The 21,218-nt window shown below is 34.2% G+C and overlaps 1 protein-coding gene and 3 long non-coding RNA genes across 4 annotated transcripts; 1 reads left to right on the top strand and 3 right to left on the bottom strand.

Annotated features, from left to right (window-relative positions):
* Window positions 1-3,528: 3,528 nt before the first annotated feature.
* LOC139783161 (uncharacterized) lies at window positions 3,529-4,987 on the bottom strand. Its single transcript, XR_011721152.1, has 2 exons — window positions 3,944-4,987; window positions 3,529-3,756 (listed from the first exon to the last, which is right to left on the bottom strand). It is a non-coding gene; the product is annotated as an uncharacterized lncRNA (long non-coding RNA).
* Window positions 4,988-6,859: 1,872 nt separating this feature from the next.
* LOC139783160 (uncharacterized) lies at window positions 6,860-9,297 on the bottom strand. The gene is made up of 4 exons (XR_011721151.1): window positions 8,949-9,297; window positions 8,390-8,476; window positions 8,067-8,170; window positions 6,860-7,047 (listed from the first exon to the last, which is right to left on the bottom strand). It is a non-coding gene; the product is annotated as an uncharacterized lncRNA (long non-coding RNA).
* Window positions 9,298-10,196: 899 nt separating this feature from the next.
* On the top strand, window positions 10,197-15,607 carry LOC139783159 (uncharacterized). Its single transcript, XR_011721150.1, has 5 exons — window positions 10,197-13,269; window positions 13,656-13,825; window positions 13,888-13,999; window positions 14,076-14,208; window positions 14,289-15,607. It is a non-coding gene; the product is annotated as an uncharacterized lncRNA (long non-coding RNA).
* Window positions 15,608-17,458: 1,851 nt separating this feature from the next.
* LOC139783157 (zinc finger MYM-type protein 1-like) lies at window positions 17,459-19,109 on the bottom strand. The gene is made up of 2 exons (XM_071722290.1): window positions 17,807-19,109; window positions 17,459-17,463 (listed from the first exon to the last, which is right to left on the bottom strand). Exons 1-2 carry the CDS (start codon window positions 19,107-19,109, stop codon window positions 17,459-17,461), a joined length of 1,308 nt encoding a protein of 435 aa, XP_071578391.1.
* Between the last annotated feature and the right edge of the window lie 2,109 nt (window positions 19,110-21,218).

Raw genomic sequence — 21,218 nt, 5'->3', positions numbered from 1 at the left:
TTAATGCGAGGCACTGTATATTACATTATTAATTATAAATATACAATTAGTCCGTTTACAATTACGTTTATAGACAGAACGAGCCCAAAACACTAATACTACGTTTACGAAGAATTCACTCGTTTACGAGGAGTAAATTATCGTAAGTTACTACAAAATCCCGTTTACGCGAAGGAATTATCGTAAGTTACTACAGAAGTAACGCTCGCGTAAACGTAGTACTAGTCGTCGTAGTAGATTAATATCGTACGGGTATACGAGCACAAGATGGCGACGGCACCAAAGTGGGGGTAAAGTTTGCGTCTCTCTACTAATATAGGACTCTAGATACGGGTTTAAGACGGTCTTGAAATAAGAACCGACTATATGAATACCGGCCTAGTACTACGTTTACGCGAGCGTTACTTCTGTAGTAACTTACGATATATCACTCGTTTACGCGGAGTAAATTATCGCAAGTTACTACAAAATCCCGTTTACGCGAAGGAATTATCGTAAGTTACTACAAAAGTAACGCTCGCGTAAACGTAGTATATGTTGCCTTATGTTTTTTATTGTGCAATTTTGTGCTGGCCACACACACTTTCCGTAAGACGTAACAGTAAGGTTTCGACTAATTACGTTGCTCGATTCTTACGACTACGGTTATGGACGGCCGAATCGAGCAACGTTAGAGAGAATTCACATCTTGGCAGAATAGCAGAAAGCAGAAAAGCAGCAGCCAACTGTGCATGCATACTGTAGTATGCTTACTACCAGCGCAAGTCTTGATTGGCTGCTGCTTTCTGCTATTCTGTCACGGTATGAATACTCCCTTACGTTTTACGGAAAGTGTGTGTGGCCACTCTAATGTCGCTGATTCATAGACGCGGCAACGCCGTGCGGCAGAGTGCGTTGACCAATCAGAAGGCTGCCGCAAGTCGCCTGCGTTAATCTGCGGCAAAATCAAAATTTGTTGAATGGTCAACGCACTCTGCCGCACGGCGTTGCCGCGTCTATGGAGTCTTAAGCCCGGTGTCCACGATGCAAGAACTGTGTCCAAGTTTCGGTTTAAGCCAATAAACTTGCAGCTCTTAAGCCTTGTGTACACGACACTAGAAATCGGTCCGAGTTTCGGTTTAAGCCAATCAACATGCAGCTCTTACAGAAAAGCAGCAGTTTCATTGGCTTAAACCGAAACTCGGACACAGTTCTAGCATCGTGGACACAAGGCTTTAGCATTAGAGCACAGTTGACGGAAAGTCGACGGGAAGTCGACTTCTAAAAATGACGGAAAGTCGACTAAAAGTCGACTTCTAAATAGTTGACTTATAAAAGTCGACGGAAAGCCGTCTTCTAAAAAGTCGACTTATAAAAAAACGGAAAACAGTCTAGCAGTCATTTTTATTTTATATTAAGCGGCGCGTCATGCATCATCAATATAGCGGCCACGGTCTTACACACAGGTCTGGAAACTCTAGTAGTGGGGGATGGTCGTCTTAGCGACGAAGAAAATAACTCGCTTTGTGATCGCAAGAGTCGCTGCCATCGGTCAGTGTACTATGTGGTGGGACAAGGACGGAAATAGTAATTAGTAAATTCAAAATCGTGAGTGTCAGATAGGCAATATTTGAAGTTCCAAATGAGGAAAGGAATAATAAATAACGTTGTATTAAGAAAAAACGTTGGAAATCTTTTATTATACGAATGCGCAAATTAATAAATTGATAATTTATTCTTAATTTACAATATTTAAAGATGACGCGGTATGAGAGCGATCGACTTGTATTAATTCTGATTCTTACCTTATGTATGCCTCGGTTTTATAAGATTAATTAGAAAGTTGAAGGCTATGAATAAAAGAAGTAAATAATAACCCGTTTCGAAAATCCATAGTTAATTTACAAGTCACAATATTTACATTCTTATTCTAAGAAATATCAATGCAGTTGTATTACACATAATTAAGGTCGATATCAACCTTTTTACTGTGATTAGTTACAGTTATTTAAAAAAAGAAAATGTCATATAAAAAAAGATTTACAGGAGAAAGATGTTATTTTCAATCCACCCAGTAAACAATTTGTCAGCAAATTGTAACCAATTTGACACCAAATACGCGCAAAACTTGTCGACAAATCCGGTGCGATCTGTGTCTGCAATACGCTTGTGTTTTGCTAGCAAAGCTTGTGTACATGACTTGACACCAAATTGACGCCAAATATCGAGCAGAACAGGGCAGCAAAAGTTCAACGGCAAATTTGCGCCATATTGTAAACAAGGCTTGCCAACAAAAGCTCGACAGCAAATTTGTGCCAAATTGCGAGCAAACCTTGACGAAAAAACTTGACGCCAAATTGACACCAAATACCGAGCAAAGCTTGCCAGCAATCTAACAGCAAATTGTTGACAAATTGCTATCAAAGTTTGTTGACAAAACCCGACGCCAAATTGATATCAAATATCAAACAAGATTTGAGAACAATACTTAACAGCAAATTGGCACCAAATACAGAGCAAATCTTGATGACACAGCTTGACGCCAAATTGCAGCAAGCCTTGTTACGTAGCCATTAATAAATACTAAAATATATTTTTTTAGGAAAAATTAAAAGCATTAAATTATAAAAAGCATATAATTTTTTATTGATTTACAATAAATTATTTTATACATATGTTAAAAGAAATCTTTATATTTATAAAACATTATAAGACATTTATAAAATCTAACGGTGGCAATAAAATAATTAATTATATATTAATTACAGTAAATGTTATACAATGTGAATTTACTGACATATGCAAACATTTAACTTTGTCAACAGCACATACAATATTTGTAAACACTCGAGAATCTTATATAATGCCTGGAACACATACTCCGTGCGCAGATAATGCATTGGCCGGTATAAGAAGGATTTATAGAATCTTACTGAAAACACGAGTATAATTTCTATGAAAATGCATCTAAAACAATATTCTTATAAGCCTAATACTACTAACTTTCCTTTCTTTAATCATACAATAATAACTACCGTGCATATTTAAACAACTAGTTCAAACTTGAAACACGATTTATTATTTGCAAGAATGCAAAATTGAAATAAACAAATGTTCACAATGTGCATAGTTCGTCGATTACGATGGAATAATGCAGTACTGTTGTCAGAAAGAAATAACAAAAGAATAATATACATCATTTAGGTGCAAGCAACCGAAGTGAATTTTGTAGTGTTTGATGTAATAGAAATTAATATACAGCAGAAAAAAACTGTTCAAACAAAACTTTTAAACCGTTCAAACAAAACTTTTAAACTATTCAAACAAAACTTTAAACTTTTACAGATAAAAAAATACACGATATTTCATCAACAGTTCCAAGATTATTTTGAGAAATATTTTAATCAAAGAAAGAATATATGTAAAATTTTTAATATTGCAAGAATATAATAGTTATAAAACTAAAGCATTTCCCTTGTATTTTAAATTGTTTTAAATTGTTTCTATTTCAAACTAATATTACAATTTTGCCTTAATCAGATTCAAACGGCAAGTAGAATGAAACATTTTATTACATAATATTACATATTCTTTATACTCTTATAACTCTTCTTTAAGACTATAAGAGTATAACTCTTTATACTCTTATAACTCTTCTTTATAACTCTTGTTTTCACGAAACATTTCGAATATTTTTTATTCTCATCACTATTCTCGCAGTTTTCAGAATTATCATCGTTGTCATCTGAATGAGCCTCGTTATTGTTGCCGGTGTGTCTGTTAATGTTAAATATATCTCTATAATTATCGTTATTTTCGAAATCAAAGTGTTCAGAGTACTCAAAATGATCAGAATTATTAGAAAATTCAGAATGGTGAGGAAGTTCAGAATGATGAAAAAGTTAAGAATAATGAGAAAGTTCAGATTCTTTTTGATTATGAAGAAAATCTGGTATTACGGAACTTTGGCTTTTAACGGAAGCATGTGCTTGCTGAATATGCGACTGATCGAATTCAATTAAAGAATCTGTTGAATTGAGTTCTTCTACAACTTCAACATTCACTTTCTGCCTTTTAACTTTCTTAGAAAGCTTATGAAACGGTGTTTTTTGGCATGTTCTAAAATAAACTGCAAATAAATTTAAATGTTATGTTTACATAAAATACATAGATTTCAAAATATATACTATCTTTACTTTTTAAAAACATTTATTTTTTCAGATTTTCTACTGCACAATCACTATAACAAATGGAATGTTAATGGAAAAAAATATAACTAAATTAATTAAACTAACAGTACAAAATAAACTTATAGGATGGAAGGCTGGCTGATTTTCTCGAGTTATAAAAAGGTCATCAATTTAAATTTAAAAACAAAATCTCGTTTAATTAAACAAATTTTAAATACAATTAACGTTTTACGTTTCGACTTTATATACTTAGTCTTCTTCAGAAACCTGATACATAAGAGATAATACATAAAAAATAATTAAAAAATAAAAAGAAATAAAATTGCTACAGATAAAAAGGATAGAGAACAAAGCCGCATACTTTGGACTGACTTGCCAGAAATGTAGCTAAGATCTACACTATGACATAGTATAGACCTTAGCCACAATTAATGTATATACGAGTTGTCAAAAATAGAATAAAATAAGTCAAGTAATAAAATTGTTACTATTATCTATACTGTTGTTATTATTATCAAACGATATTATTTATTATTTGACAGTGTAAAATTGTAATGCATATATTAAAATTACATTAGGGCTAGAATATAAACCAGACCCACAAGAATGAGAGCAATTCCAAGATCTCAAGACGAGAATTAACCAGATCTTACAGGGCGGAATTAAGGAGTCTGGATTACTGATTGAAATCAAAGTAAGAAAAGAAAAGAAAAGAAAAGAGAGGGGGGCCTCTGCTTTTGTCTACGAGATCAATTCTAGGGCTAGAATATAAACCAGAGCCACAAGAATGAGAGCAATTCCAAGATCTTAAGACGAGAATTAACCTTGCGGAGCCCCTTGTACTACTACGATCAATGTCGATCTTCCAATATGGCGTCCCAAATGAGAATATCGGAAGGGCCCTGCTCGCTGGACCGGACTCCTCGCCTCAATCCTCCCTCAAGCTCTCCTTTTCCTGGCGGTGAGCTCTCCTTGGGAAGTCGAATCTCGCTCGGTTGGTCTCCAGAATACGTGCCGCTTAGCTCAATCAATTACGAAAGAAGGAAAACGTACTCGTCTCGTCCGAAGAAACGCAGCAAGAGCGGCCATGACACTGAACAAGAGCGAGGAAGGAGGTGGGGGCGCTTTGAAAGTGGCGACTCACGTGTCGCGCCATCTGAATGAAACGATCGGGCGTTTGCAAAACGCGAAGGAATTCAAGCGCAATATCTGAACACACACATACATATATAATACATGTATCAGCTTTATATAGATACGTGACGCGGAAATTTGCCACAAAACAGCATTTATAGAGCAAAACGACAACAGAAAAATAATAAAACACTCTTATAATGAAATAATTAATATAAAATAATATTTGAAGTAAATATTATATTAATATTAAATAAATGTTAAGTAAATGTTTCTTTAAATCATTATTGCAAATAAATAATTAATGTAAAATAAATATTACATTACTGTCGAATAAATGTTAAATAAACGTTGTTTCAAATCATTATTGCAAATGAATAATTAATGTGAAATAAATATGAAATTAATATCGAATAAATGTTACATAAACGTTTTTTTCAAATTATTACAGTAAATAAATAATTAATGTAAAATATATAAATATTAAAATAATGTTAAATAAAATAATGTACATCGATGTAGTAACTTCGTCGTAAAAGTGCGTTTACATGGCATTTAACGTCAGTAGTTATAACATCGATCAAGAGACACGGTAGTGTCTCGCGCCAAGTACACGCGGAGCGAGACCGACCGTGACTCTTTTACGCGACGCGACGAGTTGCGAGTACTCGAGATGTTGAGATCTCGATAACGAGTGAACGGATCAAGTTCTAAGTAGGCTTGATCGATAGCTTGGGGTCGAATTAGGGGGGGGGGGGTTTCTCTTATAATATTTCCGCTACGTGCCCTACGAGCGGAGATATTGCGACGCAAAGTCAAAATGTGAAAATTTATTTTTAAGATACGGAGATACGTCGTCGTCTCTCAATCAATATAACATATATATATCAGAAAATGTCACTTTCACTTTTTCGACACTGGCGGCTAGCGGCGTTAGTATCGCAGTGCAGTGCAGTGCAGACAGTGCGTTTAGCGCGCTGTCATCAGTCAGTTCATCAGTTAACCTATTCTCGAGAGACACGGTAGTACGCGCGGAGCGAGACCGACCGTGACTCTTTACGCGACGCGACGATTAATTCAAGGTAATTGTTTTATGTAATTATCCTATAATTAATTATCTTATTCTATATATTACTGTTACTTATTTTACTGTTTATACTACGTTTACGTGAGTGTTAATAACCCACATAGCACATAATATTTCAGTAATATTGCAGCAATATTATTTTTCCATTGCAATATTACAATGAAATATAACAGAAATATTGCAGTAATATTACTGAGATATCTCGGTAATATTAAAATGTCCGCGCAAATGAATATCAGTAATATTACTGTAATATATATCAGTAATATTACGGTAATATTACTGTAATATTTGCGTGATATTTATACAATATTGCTAGGAATTAAACCATTTTAATAATTTTTATTAAATTTTATTAAATTATTTTTAATAGTATTGTTACATACAATATTAAAATAATATTGATATTGTTAACGCAATAATATTATTTGTGTAATATTAGACAATATTTATTTAATATTGCTAAAAATTAAACCATTTTAATAAATTTTATTAAATTTTATCAAATTGTTATTTTTAATAATAGTATTACATATAATATTAAGAAAATAATATTGATATTATCTTTCTATCTCTTTCTTCTTCAAAACTGCTCCATGCTCTGCACTGCTCTGCTCTGCACTGTATGAATTTCCACTGATAAAGAGTTACGTAACACTATAACATAATACAATAACTGTAATTATTATTTATATCTGATTATACAAGGTGAGTTTTATTTTGTGTGCCAATTATCTCCTAAAGTATTGGTTTATTGGAAAAATGTTTCAGATAAAAGTTGGAGGGTTCATAGAGGAATAATGAATGATCTTAGATTTTGAGTCTGGAACCCATGTTGAGCCCAGTAGGGTCCAAGTCAAATTTTTTAAATAAAAATTCCCATTTTTTATTACATTATCTTTTTCTACTAATTAATATAAACAACTTTTGTCTGAAACATTTTTTATTTGCCTTATACTTTTTGAGATATTCAAGAAAAATTTGGTAATTTTTTTAATATTTAGCTTATGATATCTTGATAAATGCTTGTCGGAGGGAAAAATGATACAAGACTTTTTGACTTAATATGGTCTCAAGAATATGCTATTGCAATAATACCCCAATTTCTTTAAATATTTGTGTATACATTTCCTTGAAGCTTTCATGTGTACACAATTATTTAAAGAAATTAGAATACTATTGCAACAGTATATTCTTGAAACCAAGTTTTCCTTGAATATCTCAAAAAGTATAAGGCAAATAAAAAAATGTTTCAGACAAAAGTTGTTCATATTAATTAGTAGAAAAAGATGATACAATAAAAAAGGGATTTATATTTAAATAATTTGACTTGGATCCTATTAGGCTTAACACAGGTCCCGGACTCAAAATCTAATAAAATTGTCTATTGGTCCTCCTTGAACCCTCCAACTTTTATCCGAAACATTTTTCCAATAAATCAATACTTTCTGAGATAATTAGAGCGGAGATGATTGGCACACGAAATAAATCACCCTGTTTATTTCATACATAATTACATATTCAAACATAAGAGTACGGGGTTAAGTATGACGTGTTCCAATATTCACTGTCTATACTGAAAATCTATGGTTAATGTTATACATACACTTTAGATTTTCAGTACTGGATATTAAAATATTGGAACGCAGTTTATACCAAGTTTAAATTTTTCTTACTTATGTATCTAATAAATAAAGCTGTCGCTCAGAAGAGTTTGATAGAAATCAAACTGCTTGGTACTGCTCTGCGTGAACTTCTACTGATGGAAAGCAACGTAACACTGCAACATAATACAAAAACAGTAATTATTATTTACATCTAATTATATATTTTAAACATAAAAGTAGGTTAAGTATGAATCTGTATTCCGATATTCACTATCTATGTATACTGAAAATCTGTAGTTATAAATGTTACACGTATACTTTGGATTTTCAGTATTGACGATTTTAATATTGGAAAGCATGGTTTATATCAAATTTAACTTTTTCTTACTTACGTATCTAATAAATAAATCTTTTGCTCTTCTATCAAACTACTTGATGCTGCTCTGGACTGCATGAACATCCACTGATGGAAAGCAATACTGTAATATATAGTATAAGAACAATAATTATTATAAAATCACGTAAATAGTTAAATAATCATGGTTAAATCACTTAATTAATGATTAAACTGCTTTTTAGAAGATTTGGGATCGGCATATTTCTATCACGTATCTGCAACTGAGGGCTCCAGTTGGATTAAACTGTTAAAAATTTTGAGGTTAAGTTAGCATCAAGATTTAAGAATAAAGCCGTTAATAAATAATTTCATTAGAGACTCGTTCAATAAGGTTACAAAGGCAAATATATGTATTTTAAGATGGTCATTGAAATGATTTTTATGATATAAACGTGGTTTTTGGTTTTTGCAGACCATGCCACGTAATCTCTATTTTTGGATTTAACGACAAATCGCCAAATATATATGTACAATGTACATATTAGTAATAATTATACGAAAATACTTTTAAAAATATTTGTGTGAACAATATTTATTAAATAAAGAAAAATTACCTGAAATTAAAACGATTGTTTCTGTGCGGTGTCGTACTACGTGATTGCGTGGTCCCACGGAGCCATGCAAGAGACAGCTTCTTCTTCCTATGTAATGATGGCCTTCAAGCAGTAGTGCTGCTCTAAAAACGGCCAGGGCGAACCACTAGTCTTATAAGCCGCAAGCGGCGTAATTACAAAGGTTGTAGGCCTCGAAAGGCGCCGATACAAGGTACTGATAGTTAAACAATGCAGACAGTAACAGTCGCAATACTTTGAAAAAAATTTGCTTTCGGACAAAACACGTCCGAACACGATCGAGCTCGCCAACCGACTCCTGCAAGAGACAGCGAGAGAAGACCGGGAATGGTGGGGGTCGGTGCTGCGACCAAGCGCATAGCCACACACACTAGCGTTCTTCCCTCCACTTACGCACACAGAAACGTTCTGTTTATCCGTGTGACAAACTCGTAATTTGAAAAGTTTAATATTGATTATATAAGAAATATGAATTTTAAATTTTATCCATTTATTTTATTATCAATTTACTTACTGGCTCTTAATTAAAAATTAATTGTATATATAATTACCTTTTATTATTACAAAACAAATAACAAGTTATAAAATTAAATACCACTTATAAAATTTGTCTTAATCACTTTTATTCCCCGAAAGTACAAGTCAGTCTTTTGATTCCATCACATTTTTTGATTCAGATTTTTCTTTCTTTCAGTCCAAAATTTTTTAACTGGTATATATTATCTGTGCAATACGTACGTATGATTGTGTGATACCTTAATAACGTCTTAATGACGTCAATAAGATGTCATTAAAATGTCATTTGACATTATTTTGCTACTTAAAGTATTATATTTCAACAATATATTGCAGCAATATTACTGTAATATTTCAATATTATTTAAAAACGTATAATACATCAGTAATATTTCTGAAATATTTCATTGTAATACGTAATATTTCTACTATATTGCAATATTACTGCAATATTTCTGTAATATTACGTGCTATGTGGGAACCTATTATATTTATTTATATATTGACGGCAGGGAGCTGATACTGAGATCAAGGAGTCAAGGAGCCTGTTCACACGAGGCGTTTCTGCCGCGCGATTGCGGCCGCGCGTTAACGTTTGCACGAGCCGCACGCTGTCGCGAGGTAAGGTGCGACAACACGCGTACGCGAAACGGCAGTAACACCGTAATTGTGCCGGCGATATACTTAAAATTAAATTGCTTCGTGCTTATCTGGAGATTTCGTATCCCTACATCGTATTCCCTTACGGAAAGAAACTACAGCCAGTAAATATTACACTTGTGTAGTTACTACAGGACCACCTGTAGTTATCACAGAAAGGAACACAATAATCTGTAGTTATTACACGCTGTAATTACTTAGTGCGTGAAATCCCTGTAATATGGAATACACGTCTAATCATGAAGGGTGAAATCCACTACACGTGTAATCCACTATATATGTAATATACTACACGTGTGGTAATAAGTGACTTGTGTAGTAGACTACACGTGTAATCCATTATATGTGTAATATACTACACGTGTGGTAAGTGACTTGTGTAGTAGACTACACATGTAATCTACAAAATGTGTAATACACTACTACACATGTGTATTAAACGTAATGCTACCAGTAATCCATAAAATTTGAAATAGCGAGTCTTATCATATATGGAGGGGTAAAAACCACAGTGGTGTAAGTCAAATTTTTAAAAATATTTTCTCGTGTGCATAGATGCAATTTATATATTGTACAGATTGCATCTATGCACACGAGAAAATATTTTTAAAAATTTGAGTTACACCACTGTGGTTTTTACCCCTCCACCTCCATATAGGGGAGACCGGGGCTAAACCGCCAGCGGGGTTGAACCGCCAAATCAAATATCTCGGAACCTGTATATTGTGCGAACTCGCTATTAACATTGTAAACGCTGCTTATGGTACCCATGTGACCAACGGAGTTTCGGCAGGTTACCTGCCGTGTTATGATTTTTACGAGGGCAAACGTGTTTTCGGAAGGTGAAAGTGAAATTTTCTGCGCGTGGAAATATTGTAATATCTGCAATAATATTTGCTCTCCAAATCTCGCGGTACGTGATTATAAAGAGTAATGCATGCTGAACACGAATCCAGTGTAGTTTTTTCATTATCGTTGATGTCTAATATTTCGTGGGCGATCAAACCTGAAACTTATGTTTGGGGCTTATCCGCCAGTAAGCACCCGGGGTTGGTCCGCCAGTCTCGTCACTGTGGCGCGCCGGGCGCACGACTTCAGCTCACGGCGATTTCAGGTTAGGTTTCCCTCGAGCGTGATTCTGTCTTCCCTTGCACGTGCGTCAGTTTGTGTAGGAGGGAAATGGTACGCACGTATCGTCGCAAAACGGGTGTTTTTGGGTGTTTTGGCCGACCGAAAAGATGGCGGACCGTTGTTTTCGAGATCGCTTACGCTCACGGCACGTCGGCGAGGTACGGCGAGGCACGGCACGGCTCTGAGATCCCGCGATTTCCGCGCGAGAGTTGACATGCCGCGCGCGCTGTAGATCGTCCCGACTCCCGGCCGCGGTAAATCGTCGTTGTTGGTCGTTGTGTCAGTGACAGTCGCGCGTGCGACCGCATCGTCCAGCGTTCGCCGCATCGTCTCGGCGTCATTGTCGCCGCCGTTGTAGTGGTGTCGGTGGTGGTCATCGTCGTCGTCGTCGTCGTCGTCGTCGTCGTCGTCGTGGTGGTCGTGGCCGTTGTCGTCGTGGTGGTCGTGGCCGTCGTCGTCGTGGTGGTCGTGGCCGTCGTCGTCGTGGTGGTCATGGCCGTCGTCGTCGTCGTCGTCGGCGCGTCGAGGAATCGGCGCGAGGACGCCGTCGAGTCGGTAAAATGGTCGCGCTCCACCGCGAGCTTTTCTAACCCCCCTGTCGCTATTTATCGCTCCCCCGCGAGAAACGCGGCTTGGTTAGGTTGCTCGAGGGTCCGCGCTGATCCTATGGCACCGGAACGCCGTCACGCGTATTCCCCGTGGTTGCCCGCGTTGACAATGTGACGTGCCGTTGGGGAGTTTACGATTTGGTTAACCTCTGTATTCACGTGCCTAAATTGTTTTATGGAATAGGTAAAACAATTATTTTTTAATGTTTTGCATAAAAATTTTTAATAAATTTTTATATTTTTCTCTTAAAAAACAATTATTAAAATGTATCATATCATTTTTCAGGATTACATGTACGTATATGTATTGAAAATGCAGTGTGGCGGATAAACCCCGGGGGGGTGGCGGTTCAACCCCGGCATTTTTGAGATTTCAATTTTTGCACCGTTGTCGTTTTTGCTCTATACCGGTTAAACAAAGCGACGTAGATAAAAATTTCCTTAATAAATTTTGTAGCTAAAGGTTCACTCTTTACAGTGGTATACCACATTTAACTTCAATTATTTATTTTGTTGTTAAAAATCGGCTCCGAAAAAAAACTGGCGGTTTAGCCCCGGTCTCCCCTATAGTATACTTTTACTTCAATGCAGCTGTATATATATAAATTATTTCTATAAATATTGTTTGAAATTTATTAGATTTAATGTATCACTTTTTAACCACATTTTATTATTTTTTAATTTCATATTTTATAAGTAATTTCATAATGAGCCGGCACTGGTTTCTGACATTCACCCGACTTTAAGAAATATTATATCATATATCCAATTTAAAATTTTATTACTCTTTTTAAACTGAATTTATTTCTTAAGATGATTTTTGAAAAATTATATATTTGTGCTGGTTATGACATGTAGACTATATATAACACTTACATCAAATTAAGAAGTAGTCTATCACGTAAGGCAGTTGGCTCACGATCCAGAGGTCCCGAGGTCCCGAGTTCGAATCCCACCAAGGTAAGTGTGTTTTTCAAATACAAGAAAATATTTATAATCATAGACTGCATCTTAAGAAACAAATTTAGTTATAAAAAAGTAATAAAACTAAGAAAAAAATAATTTTTTTTTATGCCGGGTGAATATCAGAAATCAGTGTCCTCTAGTATTAAGAGGACTGCAATCTTGTAGTCCTGTAATCCTGTAATATTTTCCTGTAATCCGAGCGTATAGTACGAAAATATTACAGTATATTACAATACTTCAGTCTGTAATTTTGTGTAATACTTTTATGTAGTTCCTGTAATATAATTTTCTGTAATCCGCTGTAGTTTCTTTCCGTAAGGGTTACCACCGCTGCCGGAAAAGAAGGTTCTCTACGCTTGGCAGAAAGTGACGACTGCACGTTCGATCCCGACTTCGTTGATCGCAGAAGAGCTGGACTCGAGGTACGTTTCCGATTTGCAATTATAACAGTATCGTGCGATGAATGTTGTACCCAATTATAACCTCAAATGAAGTTGTGCACGTTGCTAGTAACGCTGTCTGTAAAAATTTGCGTGAAAGATTATTGATGTAATATAATAAATTACACAATATGTATGTTTATTGTTCCCGAAACGTGTTACGATCTCATATTCTTCTAAAGCCTACCCTCATGTTCTTTTACTCAAAACCATTTAATCAGCTTGTAAACCGAATTATAAGGCCTGTTTTTTTTATCGGGCTGACACTTTCTTCCTCACTTTTCCCAAATTTTAAATATATATTATTTTTAATGTGATTTAATTAGGATAAAATCTGGAAAGTGATAATGATTATTTTCTATTGACAGGCAAGGATGTGATTGGATTGGCGGAGACTGGATCAGGAAAAACTGCTGCCTTCGCGTTACCTATACTACAAGCGTTATTAGATTAGAGAATTCTCAGAGATACTTTGCGCTAATACTGACACCTACAAGGGAATTGGCATTCCAAATCGCAGAGCAATTTGACGCGTTAGGTAAGAAGAATTTATTTTACTTGTCAAATGTTCCGATTTATATCATATTACAATTATTTTAGGTTCCTGTATGGGTGTGAAATCTGTAGTGCTATTAGGTGGGATGGATATGCATGCATAAGGAATAATACTCGAAAAAAACCTCATATTATCAAGGAGTCATCGCTACACCTGGTAGATTAGTCGACCACTTGGAGAATACAAAAGGCTTCAATTTACGACATTATACTTTGATGTTACTCCTTTGTAGGTAAATGGTCGACAGAAGCTTACAATGTGGTACAAAATTGTTCCTCAAAGGGAGTTGCTGCTCAAGCTCAGATTGAAGGTCGCATTCAAACTAATATTTATGCAAATATTTATTTTATGTACAAAATTATGGGGTAAGTAGTTAATTTTATCCAATCTTCGAGAATCTCTTTGCAGATGCGCAAATTAATTGAAATTAATTGATTTTTTAAAGCTAATTTCCCTTACTGAAGAACTGGTAATGAACGGACATGCTGAACAAGTAGGCATGGGACCAGATGAATGAAGCCAGAAACACTTGAATCCATCTGTACATAAGAGTTGTCAAGAAACTCTACAATTTTCACGCATAATCCGCGATTCTTAGTCAGTATGGACTAGAGTTTAATACAATCGCCATTGATGATCCCCTTTAATCGCGTCAAAATTGATTATTTCGCTTTTTGACTTCGTTCTTTACTCATGTTGTAAAATAGTTTTCCGATTGTGTAGAATATTTTTATTTAGAAAGAAATTTATAAAGATTGTTATATTGATCGTAGAGTAGAGAAAACAATAAAACTTAACATTTTACAAAGTAGTGTCACATTTAAACTAGAACATTGTATCGAATAACTCAGACGAATTAGGAAATTCGTTTCTACGTGACTCATGTCTATTTCTGATTGGAAACGATTCGAGAACTCATTGAAATAATTTAATTTCTTTTCACGTTTAAATTTAGGTCACCGTAGATTAAACTTGTTACCTTAGAAGTTATTGTTAAATGGCGCATTTTATTTAATATTCCGCACTTCACTGTTGTGGCATAAAATTATTTTATGTTTCAAAAGATGGAGACTAAGCTTTCGGATTAATCCAGATGTACGCATATATACTGTATATATTTGATTAATTGTTTACTTAGATATCGATGATTCTTGTGCGATATGCTAATACATTTTTTTCTATGCAAGATTTCAATGCAGTAGAAACTAGTTAACTGAGAAAAAAAGTCTATAAATGATTCGTAACTCGTACAATTGCGCTCAACTGGAAACGTTTGGCAGTTATGAAATGTTAATATTTAATATTGTTGGTAAACATAATATAGAAATATTTTTCTAGGAAATGTATACAAGTAAGGTTACAATCATTAAATCGCTCGCTCACGTACATAACTTTGTCGCGCGCTGCGATTAACTCAATTTATTATAATTTATTATAATTTTTTAACAAAGCGAAAATATAGCGCAATGAACATCGTTACGTAATAATTATTCGTAATTCATTTTCGTGTATATAATAATTTTCGTGTATATAATATGTAGCTGACCGCAATCTTTGGCTCTATTCAAATTTTGTACAACACTTCATTTAGCATTGTATTAATCATTAAGTAGCTTTGAGTACATTTAGTAGCTTTTGTATATTCGTCAGTTTAATCCTTGAAGTTATTAAGACTTGCATGAATTTTTACCGCAAGTTCTCTTACATCTTTTATACGCCTTCTGTAAAATATATAAAAATATATCATAACTGAATTAACTCGCATATCTTGGTCTGTCTTTTTTTTCTCCATTGCTTAACTTCTATTCGCCTCCCGACTTGACGTATACGCTACTATACTCGTCCAAGACGTTATTCGCGACATTTACAAGCTCTCTGTCTTTCTCTTCAATCGCTCTAAAAAAAATGTGTCGTCTTGAAGTGATTGATCTCCCTAAAGGATTTAAAAGTTACGCTTTGCGAAGACATAAGATATACGTTAGCTGGAAAATCGATTCACAGCGGGATTAGAAAAAGACGGAATGTTATGCGGTCGGTTCTTCAACAGTATAACGGCTAGGTTTTGCGACTAGGTTAATCCACTTGCATATCGGTCATTGAGATCTCGCTCTGTACATACTTGACTCATCGTCATGAGATTAGCTCCATTGTTCGCGAAGATACTTTTCTCTTGTTCTCTCTTCTGCTACCCTAAGGCGCGCACGTGTGTGTGTGTGTGTGTGTGTGTGTGTGTGTGTGTGTGTGTGTGTGTGTGTGTGTGTGTGTGTGTGTGTGTGTCAACGTTTTACCTATTATTAACAACTTCAGACACATTACATTTTTATTTTTAAGTAGTAATTTTTTTCTGTGATATACATATGTATAGCATTAACAAGGTGTACAACTAAAAAGGTTACAGATTATTATTTTTAAAAAACTAAGCAAAATATTAAATTGTTGTTTTCTTTAGTCCGTATAGAATAATAGTCCGTAACACCTTTAGCTTCACACCTTGTACATACTGTTTATAAGATTATAAGATATATTGTTTATAAGATTAAGATGCGTAACACTACAAAAAGGCGTGATATCCGTACAAAATTACCTTTTTTAAAAAAAAGGTAAAAAAGGCGCCAAGTACACGCATAGTAGTGTATATGTATTATGTTGTTACCTCGAAAAAAACAAAGTGGTAGTATAATACCTCCAAATAGCTTTACCCTGTACATACTGTTTATAAAATGCGTAATACTACAAAAAGGCGTGATATCCGTACAAAATTACCTTTCTTAAAAAAAAGGTAAAGAAAGGCGCCAAGTACACGTATAGTAGTGTATATGTTGTTACCTCGAAAAAAAAGAAAGTGGTAGTATTATACCTCGAAAAAACCTAAGTAACAAGTGGTAGACGTACTCTTTGTATCTCGAAAAATCTCGAAAAAATCTAAGCAGTAGTATCTTTATTTCCAAAAAATTATAACCCAAGTGATACACATCACAAAATTATGTTACCTTATATCAAAGAAGAGTCGCGCTTCAAGTGATCTATTACAATTACAAAAAAGAAATGATATCTCTTTAAATTACAGCGCCAATTACAGAGAGAACATATATATTGCCTCAAAAAATAATTGTTGCATTACTTTGAAAAATCTTTACATGGTGTCAATTAGAAAAAGAATGTATGATAACAATTTTATAAGATTAAAAAATTTTATTTAAATTTAACAAGGGAATACAAGATATTTAAATACAAAGTTTACATGTGTATTTTTTAGTGGTCACAAAGAATTACAGAGAAACAGTACAAAATAAAAATATTTTATTAAAATATTTAATCCAACGAGGGAATACAAGGTATTTAAATACAAAGTTTATATATGTATTTTTCAATAGAATAAAAGATTTAATCACAAAGAATTACAGAGATAGTACAAAATAAAAATATTTTATTAAAATACATAAATTTTTCTTGTAAAAAAACTTGGCGCTGCTAGACCTCGAAATTTTAAATTTTTTACTCTTTTTAATAGCGAGAAAGAGCGTTCTCCACTGCAGTTTGTGATCATCAAAGATAAATAAATTTTTAATGATGTTTCAACATTTGGAAAGCTTTCGACTACTTTTGCCTCTACGATTACTCTAAATAGCCACAAACATAAACTCTCTTCATCTTTTTGCTTTATTTTAGAGTTTTTCACAAACCTAAGAAACTGCATGAATTCCATCGTGAAATCATCTGGAAAGTCAGTACTATATTTCTCACACAATCGTGTTACACCTTCTCTTACATCAGTCTCCGACATTTCACAAGAGAAGTTACTGAAGATACTGAAAACTTGAAAAATACCATCATAATTTTTAATTCGATTCTTTAAAGACACCTTCAATTTATCTATAACGACATTGAATGTATTGATCCTAAATATGTCTTTTGGAGAATAAGTTTCAGCTATAGAATCACTTTCTTTCCTTTTTCTCTTACGGCTTTGCTCCAGTCTATATTCATTCATTTCAACCATGTTAAATGCTTTTTCTTCATACTCATCATACTTCTCACGTATTTCTTCAAGGACGATTTCAAGACTTTGTAATAAATTAACAGCTGTCGACAAATCTATTTTAGAACTCTGCAGTTGTTTGTTCACTCTATCAAAAGGTTGAAGAATTTCATTCCAAACGTGCAACAATATTCTGGTTTCCAGTAATTTTAGGGAATTAGCCAGGTTTTTCGCAGCTGTTTTGGTTTCTGGTTTTTGAGTAGATTTAGCCTCCAGTTTAGTTAAACTTGCAAGGACATGATTGTATCCTATCAAAATAACAGCTTCAGCGTTAGCACTCCATCGAGTATCTGACTGCCTCTTAGGCATTGAAATTCCCTTGGGCATTTCCTTACTAAGAATCGTCCAGCGATAAGTGGATGCCGAGAAAAATTTGTATACATTTTGGATATTTCCAAAAAAAGAAAAAGCTTCGACGCAACAATCAACTGCCGACTGTCCCACTAAATTTAATGAATGTGCCGCACATGGTATGTATTCAATCAAAGGATTATGCTTTTTCAATATTGCTTGCATTCCCTTATATTGTCCGCTCATATTGCCAGCGTTATCGTAACTTTGTCCACGGCAAAAGTCAATGTCAATTTTGTTTTTTGCAATGAAATCAAGCAAAGATTTTGCAAGATTTTCACCTGTGTGACTATATATGTCTATAAAAGTGACGAATCGTTCAATAGGTCCACTTGGTAAGACATATCGAAATATGACAGTTAATTGATCCACGTGGGATACATCAGGCGTAGAATCAACAGATACAGAATAGTAACCAGCATCTTTAAGCTCATTCACGATGATTTCTAACGTTTTATCAGCTATTATCGTAATTAACTCGTTACATATTGTCTTCGATAAATACGAGGTATGACCTCTACCTCGGTTTGCATGCTCATTGATATGCTGAGCTAGAAACGGATCGAATTTTGCTAGTAATTCTAGAATTCCTAAAAAGTTGCCATTACTTTTTGATCCAACATTATCATCTGAGCCACGAAAAGCCAATCCACGTTCAGCGATAAAAATTATAGTCTCGATTACTCGTTTGAGAATATTCCTCCAGTAGTCTCGCTCTTCCAAATACTGACTTTCTAATTGATGATCGATTCTCGAATCAATATTTCGATACGCTTGATAGTTTGCTATGGCTAATATATGTTGAGGTCCTTTTGCATGACTTGCAATAACATTAGAATTTTTCCAGTCATTAAAGCCGTCACAGAATACTCCCATTTTTTCGGAATTGCAAAATAACTTGCAATAAAAACAATACACTTTATGACTAGACGGTGAATATAGCAGCCATTCTCTATTGCCTACTTCTCTATTGGGCTTTTTGTATTGAAACATGGATTTAGTCAAAGATCGGTTCTGAGTAGAGTACATTCGTTTTGTCAACGAAAATCAGCATCTAAATTCTGGCAGGAGCTTGGTCCTTTTTCTGCCCAAAAAGCAATGAGATTTTTTTTAGATGTATCCCATTTGCCAGGGTCATTTGAAAACACTATTTGGGATGTATCAGAAGTATCAGATAAGTCAGGGATGTCTTTTTCATCAATCCCAATTTCATAAGGAAATTCTTCAGAATCAGAAACATCAGACACCGGTGCTGAAAATGAAAAAGTATAATGAACACTTTATACATAATTGAAGATAATGTTAATTCTATCTTAACGATAATGTTAATTAAATCTATAATAATGAAAATGTTATAAATGCAACTATATAATGTGAATATTTAACATAATAATTAATTATATATATACATTGTAATCTTCTACTTGAAGAGTTATTAGGTGAATCAAAACCGTCTGTTTTGTCAAGTTTTTCTTTAGAATCAGAATTATCAGACTCTGCTGCTAGAAATAAAAATATATATAAATTATTTCATGAACACAATCTACATATTTGAATATAATGTAAACTCTATAATCTATAACAAAATTGTAATACATGCAACTATAAAATTATATTATACAAAGATTTATAATAATAATTATATTTACGTTTAGATCTTTTACTGCAACTTGTAGAACCAAGGGCTTTGGTTGTACTGCAGCATTCTGAAGATTCTAAATCTTCATGTCTTTCAGAATTTTTTTCACTGGATGCTACTGTCGATAGAAAATAGTTTTTGAGAGAAGGAATTCTCTGTAATTCTTTTTCTTCTCTTTCTTTTTTCTTCTTCGAATCTTTTAGTTTTTTCCAACCTCCTGTATTTTTATTCATTTTATATGTATTGTATATACATATATGTCTGAATCAACGAACTCTATGTCAATGAAATTCTTATTATTTCATATTATATTTCTTTTCAACTTTTCGTGGTTTGATTCTTGATTCAGAAAAATTGGTAAAGCCCCGAAGCCCGTTAGTTTCTCTCTTTACTATACACTAGAAAAGGCGAGTTTACATTGCGCGATCATATGTTGCAGTATACTCAAATCCCTATATCAACATACTTTGAGGATGGCAGGCATGGCAGCAGTGCTGTCGCAGAATAGTAGCCACCATTATGAAAATAAATTATGAAACGCGCGAATATTCAAATAAGAACTGAACTGAAATACAGTCATACGTCTCGTAGTTTCCATTTTAGCTTTATATGAAGCTAACTTTTAATAAACAAAGATAAAAAGCTAGTAACTGGATCGACTTTTTTCGTAAATTTATCATATTAAAAAAATGCCTGCCACAAAAGTGGTTGTGGCATTTACACCTATTTTACTGGGATAAGTCGTTTATAATTTTTTCTTTTATTTCTTCCGGGAATCAAAGGGCCGAAAGAATTTAGGGCCTAAGGCTCTAGCCTACTCAGCCTTACTGTTAATCCGGCACTGACTACGTTTACACGGCACCGTTAATCGGGTTTTATAACATCGCCCTTACGTAGTTCTTAGGCCGGTCAATCACAGCTATTCCATTCTTCTGAAGAATGATTACGATTGGTCTTCCTGACAACTACCGATGTTATAAAACCCGATTAACGGTGTCATGTAAACGTAGTCAATGTGCTGTTTTTCTATAAGAGCTAGAAGAAAAAGATTGTGCTTGCTTTCTGTATAGATCAGATGGAAAGAATATCCACATAAAATTTGTCATATAGGACTGAAGAGACTATTGGCGTTTTCGACTGAAGCAGGGTTAACCCATTTCAGGTTCTTTTCTTTTATAACTGACCAATCACGGTTATTCCATTCTTTAGAAGAATAACTGTGATTGTTCAATCCTTGAAGAAAATAACCTGAGTTGGGTTAACCTCGCTCCAGTCGAAAACGCTATATGTCATTTTTGCATTCATTGCAATATTTGTAACATTTTTAGTAACATCTTTGTAATTAA

Source organism: Temnothorax nylanderi, unplaced genomic scaffold (assembly GCF_030848795.1).
Source record: "Temnothorax nylanderi isolate EJ_2023f unplaced genomic scaffold, tnyl_v1.0 TNYL_tig0474_pilon, whole genome shotgun sequence".
Classification (NCBI taxonomy): Eukaryota; Metazoa; Arthropoda; class Insecta; order Hymenoptera; family Formicidae; genus Temnothorax; species Temnothorax nylanderi.
This window is presented reverse-complemented; position numbering and strand designations above follow the sequence as displayed.